This window comes from Eurosta solidaginis, chromosome 3 (genome assembly GCF_040869045.1).
Source record: "Eurosta solidaginis isolate ZX-2024a chromosome 3, ASM4086904v1, whole genome shotgun sequence".
Taxonomy (NCBI): domain Eukaryota; kingdom Metazoa; phylum Arthropoda; class Insecta; order Diptera; family Tephritidae; genus Eurosta; species Eurosta solidaginis.
In genome coordinates this window covers 119,864,798-119,887,281 of record NC_090321.1, presented here as the reverse complement: position 1 = coordinate 119,887,281, position 22,484 = coordinate 119,864,798, and the positions used below count along the sequence as shown (strand labels likewise).

The 22,484-nt window shown below is 39.4% G+C and overlaps 2 protein-coding genes across 2 annotated transcripts in view; both read left to right on the top strand.

The window, feature by feature from the left end:
- sxc (O-linked N-acetylglucosamine (GlcNAc) transferase sxc) overlaps positions 1-22,484 on the top strand; it is a 1,061,542-nt gene that overhangs the window by 852,652 nt on the left and 186,406 nt on the right. The gene's annotated exons all lie outside the window — the stretch shown is intronic.
- On the top strand, positions 13,701-15,887 carry LOC137247310 (lamin-like protein). The gene is made up of 3 exons (XM_067778382.1): positions 13,701-14,184; positions 14,348-15,797; positions 15,851-15,887. Exons 2-3 carry the CDS (start codon positions 14,578-14,580, stop codon positions 15,885-15,887), a joined length of 1,257 nt encoding a protein of 418 aa, XP_067634483.1. The 5' UTR covers positions 13,701-14,184; positions 14,348-14,577.

The following is a 22,484-nucleotide window of genomic DNA, read 5'->3' as shown; positions in this document are numbered from 1 at the left end:
AATAAAAACATCAACGAACACATATACACACATGGCGGCCGAGCCACCAGATTCAACCGATGGTAAAATATACCGGGGCTCTGTCCATGGTAGTGCAGGCCTCCGCGCCAAAACCCTAGAATACCACAACTTTCGTCCGCCGAAGTAGGAGGGGGACTGTAACGTAGCAAATGCTACGCCACAATATCTACTTCCCATTTAGCGCCCACCCCTAACATAATATTTCCCATTTACTGACCACCCCTGATATTGTATGTACCGACATACATATACATACATACCGGCCCAACGATCATCGCGCAAGCACAAGGCAAGCCAGCGATGGTGAACGCACAATGCTTGAGAATTTTCATTCGTGGCGCGCTTCGCGCGACGATGCGAGCATAACTCCTAAGCGAGCATAATTCGACAAGGGGTGTCCTTTGAGTTAGCAGGGTGCGTTGCAAGGTCGTTCCGCCGATGGTAAACGCACAATGCTTGAGAATTTTCATTCGTGACGTGCTTTGCGCGACGATGCGAAAATAATTCCCAAGCGACCATAATTCGACAAGGGGTGCCCTTTGAGTTAGAAGGGTGCATTGCAAGGTCGGTTCCGCCGATGGTACTTCGCCTTAGGTACCATCATCACCACGACCCCGATCCGCGGACATCCCGTCCCGAAGTCTAGCCACCCTTCGTCATAGCTATTTGGTGAGAGCCACCGTCATTTAGTACTCTCTTCTCGGGCGTGATCCTAACTACCGCCGTCATTACAGCCGCCGTTAGCACCCCTTGGCGAGAGCCACCGTCATTCACCGTCGTATTCACCATTTGAGCCACCTCTAGCTAGTACTCTATCTCTCTTTCTGCGGAGAGCCGTCGTCCTTGGATTATAATATATTGTCAGCGACACTACCTAGGGAACATCTCTCTCTCTCTCCTGGATTCAAGGTTGTGGATATTTTAGCCTGAGAGCCGTGTGTGTGTGTTCAAAGTCAAAACATTAAGTTACTGTGTATTTATTTAGGTGGGGGAAATGGGACCTCCATCCGACTCTGGATCGACTTGAGCATACCTCAGCCTTCGACCAAACCCACCTTATAAACTTTATTTATCGTGAGGTCTAGATAGTTATTCCTCCGTTTTTTCGGTTTCCATTGTGAATTTTATATTCCCGTACTGCTTGTTGAGGTACTCCAGTACAAGCTCTTCATTATTACTAGTCAAAACGCACATTATGTCATCCAAGTATCTAGCATAAAAGGATACACCTAATCTGGACTTCAGTTCCTGTATGTACATTTCTTCCAGATTTTGTATGAAAACTTCCATTAGAACGGCTGATATGGGGTTTCCCATTCCAAGACCGTTTGTCTATATATATTTTATTGCTGAATTGAAAATAGTTTTGACGTAAAGTGGTTCGTAACGTATTTGTGATTTGCATACTTTTCACTTTGTTCTTTGTATTATGAACTATTGTTGAGCTAACCATGTCCAAAGTCTCCGATAGTGGTATTGATGGGTATAAATCTTATGTATGTATTTCAAAAGATTTGCTGTTCTTTGTTAGCTCTACGGTCTAAAGTTTCTCTATTAGTTCTGTTGCGTTAGCTATTGCGTATTCGTTCCTTAGCTCCAGAGTATCTTTCAATATCGTTTTTAAATATTTGGACAGTTTTTAATGACGGGCCTCATTAGTAATCGGTAAAGGAGCCGAGGAGTTCATATGGAACAATCTATGTGCCATGTTGGAATCTACAATATTTTTTATAGCAACTTTGTTTTGTTTTTGGTATCCATCCGTGGGATACTCTCTTATTCTACGACATTTCATTTCCTCTATGAGTTCTTCGGCTTTGGCTATTTCGGTTACCACAGTGGTGTTTCCTTTGTCCGCTTTCGTTGTGACAATATTGTTTTTCCTTAGCTTGTGCTATAGATTATTTATTGTTTTCTCTTCTGCATTAGCTTTTTGGCCTTCCTGTGCTTTCACCTCCTTTTTGTGCTTCAGGCCCTCTTCGAGAAGTGGTGCCTCTTCCTTGGTAATGGCCACTGTTGTGAGGTTAACGAACTTGTCATGAAACTGGTGAGTTTTTTCGTTTTGGTTATACTCTCGTCGTCCTGCCAGCTTATCCACTCCGGTACAGCGAATTGTATTTTTAGTTGTAGTTCCTGATCGACTTCTGTCTTTATGCGGTCGAAACTTTCATCAATGTAGTCGTAGGTAGTTGTTCTGCCAATCTTAAATGGACAGATAGTAACTCGGCACTTATCTCATCTTTCTTGGAATAAAAGCTTTCCAACTCATATTTTAAAAAACCTCTCTCCGCTTTTCTTACTGTCTTCCTGCTAGATTTGGTTTTATTATGTTTGAGCGTTTAGGTTTATTGTTGTTTGAGCGAATTTTGGCGTAACTTTCAACTCCAGGCATTGTTTTTAGAACCAAATGCTCGCCTTTTTTTATGTATTTTCAGTAGGCATAGCTTGTAAAATGTTAGCAGTCCGCTCGTGTTCAAGTTATAGCATTAATAAGCATTAACTGACTTATTTCGTTTTGTTGATTTTCCGACAGGGTGGATAAATAAGGTATATTGGATGTTGATTTCGTTCTGATCTGTTGTTGTCGTTTGTCTTGTATTTATAGTTCGTAGGTACATGAGCGGGTATTGTCAAAATTGATGTTTTGTATATTTATGTGTATGTGCTATGTGTCCACTAAAAACCGAGGGTGACTTTTATTGATCGATTTGTGTGGCTGACTGAGGCAGATAATCTAGTCGTTTGATATTCTTTGTGGGTTCGTGGATTTGGTGCGTTTATTGTTTTGTGTTTATTTGTTGTAGTGTGTTTGTCTGTTGTACCTGTGTGATTACTTTGCTTCTTGTAAACACGTTTCAAAGGTTCAAATATTGTGTCAAATAACTTTTACCTGCCCCAGTCAGCCACACAAATGGTCAGTAAAAATCACCCTCGGTTCTGAATGAACACATAGCACATACACATAAATTTACACAAGCATCAATTTTGACAATACCTGCTCATGTGCCTCCGAACTATAAAAACTACACATCAGAACTAAAATCGACACTGACGATGGCACAACGCCGAAACCGTCGATGGCACAATGTCGAAACCAAATTTGACAAGGGATAACGGAAAATGGTTCCAATATACATCAAACTGAAAAACCCTATCAAAAACCAGGACCTATGTTATAAAATAACCCCGTCCTCTTGGCAAATACTAGAATCACTCCTTATAGCTGGGGTCTTAGTCTGGCAAGCGCAGGGCACGAGCACGTTGTATTGTATTGTACATTATTTATTTAATCACATTCTTACATTAAGATAATGGCATCTTTTAAGAGTACAACAACCAGCTATTTCAATTCAATTATAACTATGTATATGAAACAAAATATGCCTAAACGTTAATTTCAGTTACATAAATAAACAAATCGAAAAATATAAAAAATGGGTATAAGATAGTAGTATAGAAGAAGTATAGAGAAGTAGTTTAAAATTATTTTAGATAGTCAATTCAAGTTTCAAGATTAGAAAAATAGCTGTAAAGAATACGCCTATGTTTTGGTCTAGGGAGTTCCTCACAGAAGTAGGGATTGAATTCCGGAGACGGGTGGTGTTGACAAAAAAGAGTGACGATATGACTCACCTACGTTAGCTGGTTTCCCAGGCTTTAGTAGCGGGACAACCTTGGCCATTTTCCATTTCTCGGGTATGACAAAGGTGGAAAGAGACAGGTTGAAGACATGCGCTAAATATTTGAAACCCTCTTTCCCTAGGTTTTTAAGCATCGGCATGGCTATGCCGTCTGGGCCCACTGCTTTGGATGGTTTAGCGCGACCAATGGCGTCCTCAACCTCTCTAGCGGTGATGGTAATTGGTGACGCGCTGAGTTTGTGTTTATGTGCGTGTCTATTGGCTCTCCGTCTATCTTTGTCGACCGTAGGATGCATTATATATTATCGGCAGAAAGCGCTCGCGCATTTTTTCGCATCCGACAGCACCTTATCGCCAAAGGCGATGAAAACTTTGTCTTTGTGCTTAGTCGGATTCGATAGGGACTTTACGGTGGACCAAAGTTTACCTACACCGGTAGAGAGGTTACAACCTCTTAGGTGCTCTTCCCATTTCGCCCGCTTGTGTTCGTCCACAAGCAATCTGATGCGTTGGTTTATATCCCTTATTTGGGGGTCGCCTGGATCAAGCTGTCTTATAAGGTCGCGTTCCCTCGCTAAGCTCGCGGCCTCCGCCGGGAAGTGGGGCCAGATTTCGGGAATTCTCCCGGCGGGAATGAAATGTGCCGAGGCGGATTCAATGACCTTACGGAAGGCACGCTCCCCTTGGCGGGCATCAGTCGGGATAGGGAGGGCAGCAAAGCTGCTGTCTGTTGCAGATTTATATTCTTCCCACTTTCCTTTTTTGAAGTTTATGAAAGTGCGTTTTTCGGTGACGATGAAGTCGGCGGTACGCTCGAACGAAATAAGTATGGGCAGGTGGTCGGATGCCAATGTTACCATCGGCTGCCAGTTGACGCAGTTTACGAGTTCTGCGCTCACGATTGAGATATCTGGCGAGCTATGACAGCTTCCTACCATACGTGTGGGGGCGTCTCCGTTTATTGTGCAGAACGTCGTTTCGTCTATTTGATCCGCCAACATCTCACCCCTACTGTCCGCCCGCAAGTTTGAATGCCATAGGTCGTGATGGGCATTGAAATCGCCTAAGATAATGCGATTGTTGTCAGTGAGTAAGGCCTCGATATTAGGGCGGTATCCACTGGGGCAACAGGTGACAGGAGGGATGTAGATGTTGATGATTTCTAGATTTGCATCGCCTGACCGGACAGATAGGCCTTGACGTTCTAAGACATTGTCACTGCGGTCGATGCCAGGATCAAATATATGATATTGCACAGAGTGGTGTATAATAAACGCGAGGCCGTATCCATTTCCGCTCTCGCGGTCTTTCCTGTGGACATTATAACCAGAGCAGGTCTGCAATGCAGATCTTGCTGTGAGTTTAGTCTCTTGAATCGCAGCAATGCGGATGTTGTGCCGCTTCATGAAATCGACTATCTCCGTAATCTTCCCAGTTAGTCCATTACAGTTGAACTGCAGAATTCTGAAGTGCATGAGGGGTGACGCCGCCACTCTAGGGGTAAGTGAGGGGTGACTACGCCTAGGTTGTGGAAGGCCAGGACGCAATTGCTGTTGTGGCCTTGGGACTGGGTGCCCTTGGGCAAGCATTGGGGTACCCGGATGATTTGGGTTTGCGACCTGGCAACATGGCGCGATGAAACTCGTCGGGGGGTTGCCGTCGCGGAGACCAGAACATCTAGGAAAGTGGCACCACCCAAGGCAGGAGCTGCATTGAGCGGATGTCGCAAACCTATATATTCTGTGCTGGCAGACGGTGCAAACGGAGGCAGGGACTAAGAGTCTGTTTCCCTGACCTGCACGATTGCTGCCAGAAAAGAGGGGGGGAGAAGAAGACGGGGGCAGGGGCTGATGCTCAGCATTGCAACCAGCTCTACTACGAAGGTAGTAGTTATGAGTGGTATCAGCTGTTTGAGTTGTTGGCGCCGTGGGGCGCGAGCAGCAGCGGGTACTTGTTGTGGCTTGCTGAGCAGCGAAGCTGCTGGAAGGTAGTGGGGATACGCTTAGGCGTAGACTACGGGACGCCCTTGGGCGTGAGCAGCAAGGAGCCACAAAATATTTATAAAAGTTACGTGGACGTCGGGTTTTGGGATCAAGCCCAGAACAACCTGTCCGATGCAACCATCCCTTGCACGAGACACACTGAACAGAGTATGACCGTCCTAAAAAGATTCTTTTCTGGCAAATGCAGCAAAACCATTTCTCATGACCGGGGTCAGGAGACGGACCCGGATTGGGTTCGATACCTTCCCGGAGTAAGAGAATATGTAGCAGTCCTGCTGCAAGGAGCTGCTGGGAGGATGACAATTTGTGGGGGGACGAAACAAATTAAATGGGGTCACACTGAAATGACAGTCCTTGGTCGGGAAAAGGAAAGCAAAGTCGAACCTAGCATTGCACATCCGATTCAGATCGTGTTAACAGCAGACAGTAAAAGTGGATATGGATCAATGAAAAGAGTCCAATAAACAACGCGTCGGTTAATGAACAACATAATTTTTACTTGAACTTTAGGCCCGCAGAAACAAGATGCACTGTATTGTATTAACAAAATCAACGACCTTGTGAGAGCGCGAAAAATGTAAATAGTTTGTGTGTGGTGGGATGGGGAAATAAATAATCAACTAAGCGTGAGTAAATTGGACTGAGTTATTATTATAGAAGAAGTATAGAGAAGAAGTTTAAAATTATTTTAGATCGCCAATTCAATTTTCAAGATTAGAAAAGTAGCTGTAAAGAATACCTCTATAGGTGTTTTGGTCTAGGGAGTTCCTCACAGAAGCAAGGATTGAATTCCAGAGACGGGTGGTATTGACAAAAAAGAGCCTAGTCGAAGGTGCAGTAGGTACGGATAGTGTGCATGAGCGGAGAGACCTATTAAATACGATTTTATTATACAAGTATGTCGGTGTTTTTGTTAGGATCAGGCGAAACAGAAACATGCAAGTCCTTGCCTTCCGATAATCAGACAGGTTACGGCCCAGTAGTCTAGATCTCCAAGCGGATATATGTTCAAACTTGTTTAAGCCATAGACATACCGAGGAACGTATTTAAGGCAACATCGATTTTATGGGTAGATCTTGAATCGAGCTTATTGCAGATCAGCTCCGAGTATGTAATGAGGGGTATAACGAGTAGGTTGGTAAGCTTTCTTTTGATATGTAATGGCGTAAAAGGCGCGGGCAGGTTTCTAACTTTACTGACGGTTTTCACTGTAGCAGTCTCAATACTTAGGTCAGGTATTGTAAGATTTGCGATACTTTTTCCGGCAATGGACAAAACGTATGATTTAGTTGCGTTTAGACAAAGTCCATTTTTATACGCCCAACGTAAAATAGCAGTAAATCTTTATTTATTCTTTTTGTTTATCTTTATTTAGGCAGAGATCATACATATTGCTAAAACCATCGGATAGATAAAGCTGAAAATCATCAGCTATGCATGCATACTTACAAACTCCCAGACATAAAACCCATCATGCAGGAAAATACTGAGAAGCAATGGACCAAGTATGGAACCTTGCGAACGCCAGTCACCACTTTCTTTAGCTCCGATATATCTGATCCATTACTGACAAACTGATACCTGTCAGACGAATAACTTTCCATCAACCTCCGAGCGTTACTGCCAAAACCAAAATATTGCTGTGTTTAGCTCTAAAATCTGACTGGTTTGGCGGAAGTGAGTTGTGCCTGGTAACATGCGAGCTGATCTGTTCAGCTAATAGGCTTTCAAACACTTTTAGATTGCACTGTAGGGTCTATAATTTTACTTTACTTGTTTAAACTTTGTTAAAATTAGAAAATATAGATTTAAGTTATTTTTGAATTGTTGAATCAAAAGAGGAACATTTTTGATTATTAATTATTATAATTTTAATACTGAAATCAAGAGATTAAATTTTTTTAAATCTAAAAATACAAATTAGTATCGAGAAATAATTACCCTACAATTTGGCGATCCTACCACCCTAATATAACTAAACGATAACGCCGATTTTGCGGCATCTACCACAATTCGCTGCTGAAGCAGAAAGGCAAGCAAAGTCGAACGATTCAGATCGTGTTAACAGCAGACAGTAAAAGTGGTCATGGATCAATGAAAATAGTCCAATAAACAACGCGTCGGTTAATGAACAACATAATTTTTACTTGAACTTTAGGCCCAGCGGAAACAAGATGCACTGTATTGTAGATATCAACCAAATCAACGACCTTATTAGAGCGAGAAAAGTATAAGTAGTTAGTGTGTGGTGAGATGCGGAAATAAATAATCAACTGAGCGTGAGTAAATTGGACTGAGTTATTTAGGTTTGTGGTGCGGCGGCCACCGTGGTGTGATGGTAGCGTGCTCCGCCTACCACACCGTATGCCCTGGGTTCGCACCCCGGGCAAAGCAACATCAAAATTTTAGAAATAAGGTTTTTAAATTAGAAGAAAATTTTTCTAAGCGGGTTCGCCCCTCGGCAGTGTTTGGCAAGCGCTCCGGGTGTATTTCAGCCATGAAAAGCTCTCAGTGAAAACTCATCTGCCTTGCAGATGCCGTTCGGAGTCGGCATAAAAACATGTAGGTCCCGTCCGGCCAATTTGTAGGGAAAATCAAGAGGAGCACGACGCAAATTGAAAGAGAAGCTCGGCCTTAGATTTCTTCGAAGGTCATCGCGCCTTAATTTTTTTTTTATTTAGGTTTGTTGAAGAAAATTACAAAAAAACCAACAACGAATTTGCATACAAAATTTAATGACTACAAGTTTTTGCATGCTCTCTTCATATTGGAGTAAATATTTTTCACATGTGAGAAATGTGTCCAAAGCGACTACTTTTCAACAACTTTCAGCGTTCCTAAAATAAAATTATTCAAAAATTTAATCAATATTTAATGCAAAAATAAAAATAACTAAGTGTAATTTAACATTTTCTAAAATCTAAGTTGACATGTACAAATACATACATATGTTTTAAAAAATTGTCTTTTTGATTGATAATCGATTTATGCGTGTTCTCCGCAAACAAAAATAGTTTAATTGGATTTACAACCGTTCTTAAATATTGCACCTCTTGTTCTGAATAGCGCATGCACACACACGAATCATTTATTCGCATATTTAGTGTTTTTTGATACTGTTACGTGTGCTTACTGTTGTTTTTGTTATTTAATTGTACGCAACGTCGACGTCTTACCTACACCTCAATAATAGCTGACTTTGATCGCTTCCCAAGACAGTCGGTTCTCTGTACCGGAGCGATTCGGAATTTTTCCCGACCAAGGATTTGTAATTTCAGTGTAACCCCATTTAATTTGTTGCGTCCCTCCCACAAATTGTCATCCTCCCAGCAGCTCCTTGCAACGGGACTGCTCCATATTCTCTTGCTCCGGGAAGGTATCGAATCCAATGCGGGCCCGTCTTCTAACCCCGGTCCTGAGAAATCGTTTTGCTCGTCTGCCGGAAAAGAATCTTTTTTAGGACGGTCTTATCAGTGTGTCTCGTACAAGGAATGGTTGCATCGTAAAGGTTGTTCTGGGTTAGATACGTAACTTTTATAATTCTTTTGTGGCGTCCCGTAGTCTTCGCCTTAGCACCCCTCCACTACCTTTCAGCAAGCCACAGCTAGTACCCACTGCTGATCGCACCCCACGACACCACCAACTCATATGCCCGCTCCCACTATACCTGCAACCTCCGTAGTAGAGTCGGGAGCAATGCCGAGCATCAGCCCCTGCCCCCGTCTTCTTCCCCTCTCTTTTACGGCAGCAATCGTGTAGGTCAGGGAAACAGACTCTTAGTCCCTACCACCGTTTGCCAACATAGAATATATATGTTTGCGACATCCGCCCAATGCAGCTCGTGCCTTGGACGGTGCCACTTTCTTAGATTTCTGGTCTCCGCGACGGCAACCTCCCGACGGGTTTCATAGCGCCATGTTGCCAGGCCCCAAAGCCAAACACACAGGGTACCCCAATGCTTACCCAAGGGCGTCCAGTCCCAGGGCCACAACATCAGTTGCGTCCTAGCCGTTCACAACCCAGTGTAGTGTAGCCAAAATAAACGCATTCATACATACATGTATACTTACAAAACACTTAGCACGCGTGGATTTTGAGCGGCTCGCTGATAACGTAAACAAAACGCAACCAACTAAAATTGTTGTTGAGTTTGCGTATTCATGTGCACCAGCAAGTTCTCACGCCTTGCAACTATATGCATGTGTATGTGAATGTGCATGCGTACGTTTGGCTGCATTCTGTTGTTATGCTTAGAATCAAAGTAAATAAGTAACATAGTAAATAAGTAATACATAAGAATTTGGTTGTAATATTTCAGTATAAATAAACCGAAAATATTTTAAATAAACACATTCATTTTCTTGGTGCCGAATGACGGCATCACTCGAACTCTAATTTATTTTATTTTACTTTAATTTAAATAAAGAATTTGTTTGTAATATTTCAGTATAAATAGACCGAAAATATTTAAAATAAAGAAATTCATATTCTTGGTGCCGAATGGTGGCATCACTCGAACTCTAATTTATTTTATTTAATTTACATGGCGATCCTGCCAAATCCGCCGAACTGAAAAGGCGGAATCACTAAAAATATTTGAGCTGCTGAAATTAAATAGCAGACTCCTTTTTAAATATTTTAAAAGTTCTTTCAAAGGCTGCTGCTTTTAATAAAGGCAGACCCGTTGTAAAGTCCTCCAGTATTTTATTAAACTGACAAAAATAATGAAAAAAACCGGACACATTGAGGAATTGGATGCAGCATTAAACGTTGAAGTCGAATGAATTGGTATATATTTGAGGAATATACTCAGCATTTAGGGCAAATATTTGGCATATATTGACATGAACGGATCCAAATTAACATCGCATAACGGAGTGGAATATATAACGATTCCGGCCTGAGCACTAATCCCATGGGAAGGGTGAGCAAACCAGGGAAGCAAATTCAACCGTATCCCGCAGCAAAAGAAAGCATAAGGGAAGCAGTCAAATCCCGCAGCAAGGGACATACTGGAAAAATAACATGGCAAAATTGAGCAATACCTCTAGCATTTAAGTATCTATGTATTTTTATTTTTCCTTTTAGAAGCATATGGCAACCTAATGGCTGCCAGTTAACGACAAAAAGTAGATTTTGCTAATAAAAGTAAGAATTTTTTGCCTATTGACAAGCAAAAATTATATTTTTGCTGTAAAAAACTTGTTTCCCCTTAATTATTGAATTATGTTCCCAGAAGAGGACATAAAAAATCAAAGACAATTTGACCAAATTTTTAATAAATTAGTTAGATTTTTTTTAACTCACTTAACTTAGGGATTCAATGAATATGACGAAAAAGAGCAAAAAAAATATGAAGCCCAAAGCGGCATAGAAAATGAAATAGAAATAAAAATAAATATAAATCAAAATAGCAGAGAAATAAATTTTCAAATTCCAATATTCTGTAAAGTTTGTTAAGTAGGAAAAAATAAATTATGATATTTTGAAAAAAATATATATATATTTTTAAAAAGAAAAATTTTTACAAACAAGAAACTTGTAAAATAAAATTTTACATAAGAACTAAATCAATAATTTTATTGGGCCTAAATTAGTCCTTTTTTTTTAAAACAGTAAAGCTATTAAAGGAATTTTTTTATTTTTCAATATGGTTTGGTGTAAAAAAATTAAATGTAAGGCGCGATAACCTCCGTAGAGATCTAAGGCCGAGCTTCTCTTCTAATTTGCGTCGTGCTCCTCTTGATTTTTCCCTACAAATTGGCCGGACGGGGCCTACATGTTTTATGCCGACTCCGAACGGCATCTGCAAGGCAGATGAGTTTTCACTGAGAGCTTTTCATGGCAGAAATACAATCGGAGCGCTTGCCAGACACTGCCGAGGGGCGAACCCGCTTAGAAAAATTTTCTTCTAATTGAAAAATCTTATTTCTAATGTTTTTTGATGTTGCTTTGCCCAGGAGTTGAACCCAGGGCTACGGTGTGATAGGCGGAGCACGCTACCATCACACCACGGTGGCCACCACGTAAAAAAATTGGCAAACGAAATTACAATAGCCATAGCTGGTTATGAGATAGGAAACGAAAACTCAGGAAATTCGGAAAACAAGGTATCAGAGAACCGAATAATTAAATATGAGCCACCAGTTCAAGAAGAAATCAACAACATTCAAAATATCCCCGACGTTTAGTTAGTCGTTTTTTTTCGCATTCATACTATTGATCATTGCAATAGCTATGATGCTCAAAAATTATATCAAAATTTAATTTAGACAGCAAAAAAGCATTCAAGCGCGTATTTAGAAACAAAAACCTTATTACCTTACTATTAAAAACCCATTTCCAAACAATAACCCTCAAAGCGTTTCAATTAAGAGTATATTTTCTTGAGACAGCTTTATCAGCACTGTCTATGTTCGATAACAAACCAAAAATTTAAATAATCTTTTTGGATGCTCATGACATCTTTGCAAAAGGTTTGATGGGCAATTTTTTAAAAAGGCATGTACTTATTATTCTTCTAAATAATCACATACGCATTATAAAAATAACGAATTTGATATTTATATCACAATTAATGATTCAAAGAGTACATAGCTAGAAAGGAAAATCTCAGTGGAAGCATGCAAAACTCTAAAAGAAAAAAACCAGCCAATAACACTATACAAACAGTAATGAAGAAACTCAGAGTCACAACCTGGCTGAAAAATGCCGGCAATCTAGGACTTGTAAGAGAAAAAGACAGTTGTCCCTTAGGAGACAAATTGTTCAAGAATAATGAATACTCGAGTAAGCATATTTAAAAATAAAAATAAAGTAGGTACCCAAGTTCTCAATTTTCAACACATGATGACTGTAACCATTACCTTATTCTATACGTTTCAATTTTAATTTGAAATAGGCTACCAATACAAAAGCTTTGTTTAACCGTTCTCATCTAGGAGGTCATAATTTTAGATAATAGGTTTTTGGGTATAGATAAATTGATAGTAGATATATAGGGCCCTGTAGAATGAGAAAAATAATTTTATTAATAACCTGCGGAATAGAAAATATCAATAGCAAAATAATTTTATTAATAACCTTTAGAGTATAAAATATCGATAAGAACAATAATTTTACATTAATTCCCTATAAGGTAGAAGATATCGATAAAAATAATAATTTTACTCTAATTCCTTATAAGGTAGAAAATACAGATACAAATAATAAGTATACTTTAAGCAATGAAAATAAGAAAATAGTAATACACAAAAATAGACTTAAATCATTTGTATAAAAACATTTCATTTTTATTAAATGTTTATTTTACTCAATCATAAATTTTTATTATACAAACTTATAAATTAAGAAAATTGTAGTACACAAAATAAGTTCATCCATTAGAATAAAATCATAAACATAACTCAATGCTCAAGCTAAATGTGCAACAGCAAAGTAATAAAAAGAAAAATGCACCGCATGAATAAATGTACAAACAAACATTTGACGGAAATAAATTATTTAATAGCCCACTTGAAAATGAAGTAAACAAAATCAAAACTTTGTAATCATTTGACACCAAAGAACAAAAAGAAAAAGAAAATGTAAGTCATAAAGCAATTAAATGTAATAGAATCCCTAACGTGATTATTTCTGAAAACGGTGATGTAGTGTAGCCAAAATAAATAAACTCATACATACATGTATTCTTACAAAACACTTAGCACGCGTGGCTTTCGAGCTGCTCGCTGATAACGTAAACAAAACTAAATATTATTAACAAGGTGCTAACAATAAGCGACAAACAATTTTGGAACAAAAATATTAGAAAAATGAACGAAATTTTAAGAAATAACAATTATCCGAGCACCCTAATAAAAAGCCTGACTGAACAAAAAGTAATTGAAATAAACAGCCAACAAAGTAAATCAACACGAGAAGAGGCAGAAACAAAACAATATTTCAGTGTAACATACATACCGAAACTCACAGAAAACTTTAGCAAAACACTCTCCAACAACAAACTGAAAATATCGTTAGCCTACAAATCAAACCAAACATTATCGACGATATTCACAAGAACAAAAAGCCCTATTGAAAAACTACAGCAAAGCAATGTAATCTACGAAATAACATGCAAAGGCAATGAAAACGAAGACTGCAACAAAATATACATCGGTCAGACGAAACGGGCGTTACAAGTTCGACTAACCGAACATACAGCTGATATAAAGAAAAAGAAGCAAAGCACAGCATTATCACAGCACACAACAGAAAACGACCATACAGCTGATTTAGCGAACATACGGATACTTGATAAAAACAAACAAGGAAAAACCAGACTAACATTGGAAAGCTTAAGAATTTTACAAAATAGAGACAAAACAATAAATAAAAAGGAAGATACCGATGACGTCGCCGCTGCCTACACTTTATGTCTATAGTCAAATTTATTAGTTTAGTATGACAAGGATACCACTAAAGAATGGTACAAATATTTTTTAGAATAATTTAATATTTAAAACAATATAAATATGTAAGTGTGATAAATGTTTTATTAGGGTGTTACATGTTTATTTGTGATTTGTGATATTTATCATGTATTCATGTGTATATAAAAATGTGATGTAATATTAGTTTTCATTTCGGTTTTTAACAATTTGCTTTAATGTTTTTTGTTGTTTTTCCTAAATAAACAGATATCCCCCTGAAGAAGCTAGAGAGACTAGCGAAACGTCGGGTAGAAAGATGAAATAAAGTTTTTATTTTGCATCTAAAATACATTGGTCAAAAAAGCCTAACCAAAATTTAATTCTATAAATAAATTGACCGGAAAAAGTCATTATTAATTACCTCGGAAGGCCTGCCGAATAATAATCAACAAATTAACAACAACAACAAAAGGCTCATAAACGGTGAAAAATCAAAAATGAAGGACTATTTTAAACACATGAAATATAAGTATGGCGAACACACATGCATGCGACTAAAATATTACAGCAAGCAATTAGCAAAACTAGCTAAACAAGTTGAGCGCCTAAAATTCTTATTAGAATGCAAAAGATACGATCTAACACCAAACCACCTCAAAAATTCTGTGAAAAGTATCACATTAACAACTACATCACAAAAATTAAAACAGCGACTACAAAAAACCAAACTTGAATTTCTACGCAAAATACTAAAAATGGAAATAACACAAACAAATCTGGATATAAAAACCACAAAAGATTGCATTCATTACACCGAAAAAGAGCTTAAATACAAACTAAGTGAAACAGAGTTCAATACATTTAAAAGCAAACAACACTTCATTAGTCAAAATATAGGAAAAGAAACTGAAGAAACGCACGCATCGAAAATACATACCTTAAAAGAACAACAACTACGCAACCTAGGAATTCGGACAAACAACGATTGGTTCGTCAACAACACAAAAATAAGTTTTCCTGAAGAAGTAAAATGGCTACTATCTCTAGGGAAGAAATTCACATTACCTACAACAAAAACGAATTTCTCACCTATACACATAATAGCTGAAATGGAGCAAGCTATCCAAGCACTGAACGACGATAAGGCAAAAGAAATGGCAAGAAATAAACTGAGCAACCGAATTCTCCAATTCAAAAGGAATATAAAAAACAATGCGATGGAAAAGTTTATTACAACAGCGTACAATAAAAGCAAGTCCTTCCTGAACTTACACAAAAACAAAATCATCATAACGGAGGCAGACAAGGGAAACAAAACAGTGGTAATGTACAAAATAGAATATATGGAGAAAATGGACACGCTATTAGACGACAAAAAGACATACAAAAAAGTCAGAGCTGACCCAACAGACTCCCTACAAAAGAAAAATAATAAGATAGTGGATGATCTTTATAAACAAAAATACATCAACGCAAGTGAAAAGTTTAAATTATTCTGCTCCGCAGCCATTGCACCCAGGCTTTATGGGCTGCCAAAAATCCATAAACCCGATATGCCCCTACGTCCAATATCATCCTCCGTAAATGTACCCTGCTACCAATTTTCTAAATATATAGGAGAAAAAATTCAAAATGTAACGTCAGAAGAATACAATATCAAGAATGTATTCAGATTAAAAGAAAGACTTCAAGATATACATGTAGATGAAGATGAAGTGTTAGTGTCCTTTGATGTAGTATCCCTGTTCACAAACATTCCCACCAATCTAGCCATAAACATAATCATGAGCAAATGGGACCAAATTAAGCCCACAACTAATATACCAAAGAACAAGTTTCATGACATACTAAAATTTTGTCTATTAGAAAATAACTATTTTATACACAATAATACAAACTACACACAAACTTTTGGTATGCCAATGGGCAACCCACTTTCCCCGACAATAGCTGACATAATTATGGATGATTTACTTGACAACACACTTAAGGCACTTAAGCAAAATCTTAACATCAGTATTAAATTTCTAGTCAAATATGTGGACGATATCTTCGCGATAGTAAAACAAAATGATTTGGAACAAATTTTAAATGCCCTTAACAGCTACCATAAAAACATTCAATTCACGTACGAAATGGAAAAAGATCGTACCATTCCCTTTCTGGACATAAGAATACATAACAACAAAGGAACCCTAATTTTTGATTGGTATACAAAACCATTATCATCCGGCCGTCTCATTAATTTTCATTCTTCACAGCCCCTAAAATATAAAATTAATACGGCAAAAAATATTATTAACAAGGTGCTAACAATAAGCGACAAACAATTTTGGAACAAAAATATTAGAAAAATGAACGAAATTTTAAGAAATAACAATTATCCGAGCACCCTAATAAAAAGCCTGACTGAACAAAAAGTAATTGAAATAAACAGCCAACAAAGTAAATCAACACGAGAAGAGGCAGAAACAAAACAATATTTCAGTGTAACATACATACCGAAACTCACAGAAAACTTTAGCAAAACACTCACCAACAACAAACTGAAAATATCGTTAGCCTACAAATCAAACCAAACATTATCGACGATATTCACAAGAACAAAAAGCCCTATTGAAAAACTACAGCAAAGCAATGTAATCTACGAAATAACATGCAAAGGCAATGAAAACGAAGACTGCAACAAAATATACATCGGTCAGACGAAACGGGCGTTACAAGTTCGACTAACCGAACATACAGCTGATATAAAGAAAAAGAAGCAAAGCACATCATTATCACAGCACACAACAGAAAACGACCATACAGCTGATTTAGCGAACATACGGATACTTGATAAAAACAAACAAGGAAAAACCAGACTAACATTGGAAAGCTTAAGAATTTTACAAAATAGAGACAAAACAATAAATAAAAAGGAAGATACCGATGACGTCGCCGCTGCCTACACTTTATGTCTATAGTCAAATTTATTAGTTTAGTATGACAAGGATACCACTAAAGAATGGTACAAATATTTTTTAGAATAATTTAATATTTAAAACAATATAAATATGTAAGTGTGATAAATGTTTTATTAGGGTGTTACATGTTTATTTGTGATTTGTGATATTTATCATGTATTCATGTGTATATAAAAATGTGATGTAATATTAGTTTTCATTTCGGTTTTTAACAATTTGCTTTAATGTTTTTTGTTGTTTTTCCTAAATAAACAGATATCCCCCTGAAGAAGCTAGAGAGACTAGCGAAACGTCGGGTAGAAAGATGAAATAAAGTTTTTATTTTGCATCTAAAATACATTGGTCAAAAAAGCCTAACCAAAATTTAATTCTATAAATAAATTGACCGGAAAAAGTCATTATTAAAAACTAAAATTGTTGCTGAGTTTGCGTATTCATGTGTGCCAGCAAGTTCTCACGCCTTGCAACTATATGCATGTGTATGTGAATGTGCATGCGTACGTTTGGCTACATGCTGTTGTTAGGCTTAGAATCAAATTAAATAAGTAACATAGTAAATAAGTAATACATAAGAATTTTTTTGTAATATTTCAGTATAAATAGACCGAAAATATTTTAAATAAAGGCATTCATTTTCCTGGTGCCGAACGACGGTATCACTCGAACTCTAATTTATTTTATTTTACTTTACACCAGGCATAGTCACCCGTCACTTACTCCTAGACTGACGACGTACCCCGTTGCACTTCAGAATTCTGCAGTTAAACTGTAATGGATTAACTGGGAAGATCACGGATATAGTCGATTTCATGAAGCGGCATAACATCCGCATTGCTGAAATTCAAAAAAAGACTAAACTCACAGCAAGATCTGCTTTACAGACTTGTTGTGGGTATAATGTCCACAGAAAAGATCGCGAGAGCTGAAATGGAAATGGCCTCGCGTTTATCATGCACCACTCTGTGCAATATCATTTACTTGATCCCAACATCGGCCGCAAGGACAGTGTCTTAGAACGTCAAGGCTTATCTGTCCGGTCAGGCGATGCAAATCTAGAAATCATCTATATCTACATCCCTCCTACCACCTGCTGCCCCAGTGGATACCGCCCTAATATCAGCGCCTTACTCGCTGGCAATATTCGTATTATCTTAGGCGATTTCAATGCCCATCATGATCTATTGCATTCAAACTTGCAGGTAGACAGTAGGGGTGAGATGTTGGCGGATCAAATAGAAGAAACGGTGTTCTGCACAATAAACGGAGGCGCCCCCACACGTATGGTAGGAAGCTGTCACAGTTCGCCGGATATATCAATCGTGAGCGCAGGACTCGTAAACTGCGTCAACTGGCAGCCGATGGTAACATTGGCATCCGACCACCTGCCTATACTTATTTCGCTCGAGCGTACCGCCGATTTCATCGTCACAGAAAAACTCACTTTCATAAACTTTAAAAAAGGAAAGTGGGATGAATACGAATCCTTTACAGACAACCGCTTTGCTGCCCTCCCCCGACTGATGCTCGCCAAGGGGAGCGTGCTTTCCGCAAGGTCATTGAATCCGACTCGGCTCGCTTCATTCCCACCGGTAGAATTTCCGAAATTCGGCCTCACTTTCCGGCGAGGGCCGCAAGTTTAGCGAGAGAACGTGACCTTATAAGACAGCTCGATTGCGGCGACACCCAAATAAGGGATATAAACAAACGCATCAGATTGCTTGTGGATGAACACAAGCGGGTGAAATGGGAGGAGCACCTAAGCGGTTGTAACCTCTCTGTCGGTGTAGGTAAGCTTTGGTCCACCGTAAAGTCCCTATCGAATCCGTCTAAGCACAATGACAAAATTTCTATCGCCTTTGGCGGATGCCAAAAAATACGCGAGCGTTTTCTGCAGACAATATATAACACATTCTACCGTCGACAAAGATAGACGGAGGGTGAACTAATACGCTCATAAGCATAAATTCAGCGCGTCTCTAATTACCGCCACTGCCAAAGAGGTTGAGGATGCCATCGGTCATTTTAAAACATCCAAAGCATTGGGCCCAGATGGCATAACCATGCCGATGCTTAAAAGCTTAGGGAAAGAGGGTTTCAAATATTTAGCGCATGTCTTCAACTTGTCTCTTTCCACCTTCGTCATTCCCGAAAAATGGAAAATGGCCAAGGTGGTCCCACTACTAAAGCCTGGGAAACCCACATAGGAGAGTCATATCGCTCGATATCTCTCCTATCGCCAGTAGCCAAGACGCTTGAAGCCATTCTGCTCCCCTACTTCAAAGCAAATTTGCAGCAAGCCTGTCATCAGAATGGCTTCAGAAAACTCCATAACACCACCACCGCGCTAATTGCCATTAGCACCCAGATAAATTGCGGTTTAAATCAAAACCCCCACCACAGAACATTACGCATTGTGCTGGCACGTTACTGCAAGACCTGGAAGGGTCTACCCTTCCCCCATGTCTTAAAAGGTGGACCGCAAATTATGTGGGTGGTCGGCAGGAATCGGTGCAATTTAGGAACGAAACCAAGGAGAATTAAACAAGGGGTGCCACAGGGTGGTGTACTATCCCCAATTTTGTTTAACTTCAACATATAAAAGCTACCTTCGCCACCAGAAGGAGATACTATCGTTTCCTACACCGACGACTGCACAATAATGGCCACAGGCCCAGGCCATAAAGGTTTATTTGAATTATATTGTAACGAATATTAGCAGCACTAAGGGATACTATCGTCTCTAAGCCGATGCTAAGCAGTGACTTGTATGCATATCAATAATTCAATCATTATGTCTACACATATGTACGTACACGCAGCGGAGAAGCAGCGCACAACCACATCCATAAATCTGAGATACTCCCGAAAGTATGCAATGGTTGTGTAAGTGTCGCTCACCCATACAAACACATGCATCTTATCTGAGATGCTCCCAAAAGTAGGCAATTATAATTGTGGAAGTGTCGCTCACAAATACACGCGCATATGAGAGCTATACACGTGCATCTGTAGTTATAATTATATAGCAGTAACTAATTAAATTCTTGAAGAGCCTAGAAGTATGCAAACGAGAAATCACAGAGTATAAAAGGCCGAAACAGTAGAGGCACGACAATCAGTTTTGATTTAAGACGCTATCTAATAGTAGTGTTATCGTGAAGAACTTTAATAAAGGCCATTTTGCATTATTGAAAAGCGGAGTTATTTATTCAATAGTTCAGTGATTCGAACGTTAGCAGAAGGTCGCAAATAAGAGGAATTCCAGCAAATTCGTTACAATATATATATATATTTAGCGGCTTGGCTAAATCGTGGTTTGTTTATATCTTACCAATGTCAGGAATATGCCAAATGAATAAACCGAATGATTTTATGCTTTAAATACAATTATAACTTTAATGAAATATCAATTAGAATGATCTTAGCCAAATTACAACCGGTTGCGATGAGATGTCGAATAGAAAAGAAGGAAGAAAATGAAAGTATATGGTACGATAACAAAAATGAATAGTTATGGAATTTTAGGTATGGTGCAGGGTACCACAGTACTCCCCCTCTAGATGCGTCATCGGTATCGCAGAGGAATACTAACGTGTCTACCCGTGCGTGTAGTGCTTGTTGCTGCGGATTGTGATACCTCCTGTTGTATTACTTGTCTTGGCGCGGTGTCATCGTTGTCGACGTTGGCAAGAAATGCTGGTTTTAACCGATCGACGCTTATGTTTGTGGTTCGCCCTCGTACAACTATTTTGAAAAATTTTGGGCTTCGTTTAATGACGAGATATGGTCCATCGTACGGGTGTGTTAACGAGGGCCGCACTGAGTCGTTTCGCACGAATACGTGAGTAGCCGTCTGCAAAGCGGTGGTTACAAAAGGGTGTGGCTTTGAATGGTGCGTCGTCTGTGTTGAGCGTAGCCTTTCAATTGAAGATCGAAATTGCGTTATGGCTTCGCTGGTGACTTCTTTCGATTTTACCTCTTGAAAAAATTCACCTGGGATGCGTAGTGTTGACCCGTATACGAACATGGCAGGATTTATGTCTGGTTTGAACGCGACTCGTAGACCAAGTAAAATCGCTGGTAAATGAAGCACCCACTTGGCTGGTTCATGGCACAAAATAGCCGATTTGAAACATCTGTGCCATCTCTCGATGATGCCATTGGACTGAGGGTGATAAGGCGTTGTTCTCAAATGACTTGCTCCAATAGTACTGATCAGTTCGGCGAATACGGCTGACTCGAATTGTCTACCACGGTCGGATGTTATGCGTGCTGGAACACCAAAACGTGAAATCCACTGCGAAAGCAGAGCTTTGGCGACTGATTCGGCGCAGATGTCTGCCATGGGGACGGCTTCTGGCCATCGAGTGTATCGGTCGACGATCGTGAGACAATAGCGCTGTCCCTCACATAGCGGAAAGGGACCAACGATATCAATATTTATGTGGGAAAATCGTTCTTGTGGGGGGTCGTACCTTGCTGGTGCTGTCTTCGTGTGACGATGTACTTTGGACCGCTGACACGCTTGGCAACAGCGCACGAAGGACGCTATATCTTTTCGGATACCTGGCCAGACAAATTTAGAAGTGATCAGTTTAGTCGTTGCCCGTACGCCTGGATGCGATAAACCATGCGCCTTTGTAAGTATGGCCTTTCGAAACTCTTTCGTTATATAAGGACGAACTGTCGTTGTTGAAGTGTCGCATACCAGCTGGCGGTCACTGTTGGGAATCGGGAAAAACTTAAGAGTTAACGAATTTTTATGCGTACCTGGTTCTTTAATCCACTGTTGAAGTTGAGTGTCGGTTTTTTGAGCTTCAGCAACCTTGGTGTAGTCAATAACTCCATCGATTGCTTCAATGCGAGATAGTAAGTCGGCTGTAGCATTCTGACTCCCTGGTGTGTGGCGTATGTCGGTGGTGAATTGTCCGATAAAATCGAGCTGTCGTACTCGTCGAGGTGAAGCTTTTTCTGAATTTTGTCGGAAGGCGAATACCAAAAGACGTTGATCGGTAACGACATAACACTTGCAACCTTCGATCATATATCGAAACTGACACATGCCTTGGTACACTGCGGCTAATTCACGGTCGTACGTACTATACCTTTGCTGTGCTGACGTGAGTTTTTTGGAATAAAACCCAAGTGGTTGGAGTTCGCCATTTACGTTTTGGTGTAATGCAGCACCTACTGCAGTATCTGATGCGTCGACGTAAAGCGCAAGTTCGGCGTCGGGTACCGGGTGTGCGAGGAGCGCTGCGTTTGCTAGTTCTGACTTGCATCGGCTGAAGGCGTCTTCTGCTTCTTGATTCCAAATTAACGGAGTACGATCGTTTTTCGTATTTGCAGTTATTAGTCTTTGGAGGTGGTGCTGGTATGAAACGGCGTTCGGCAGAAATTTTCTGTAGAAATTCAACATCGCGAGGAAACTTTTCAGT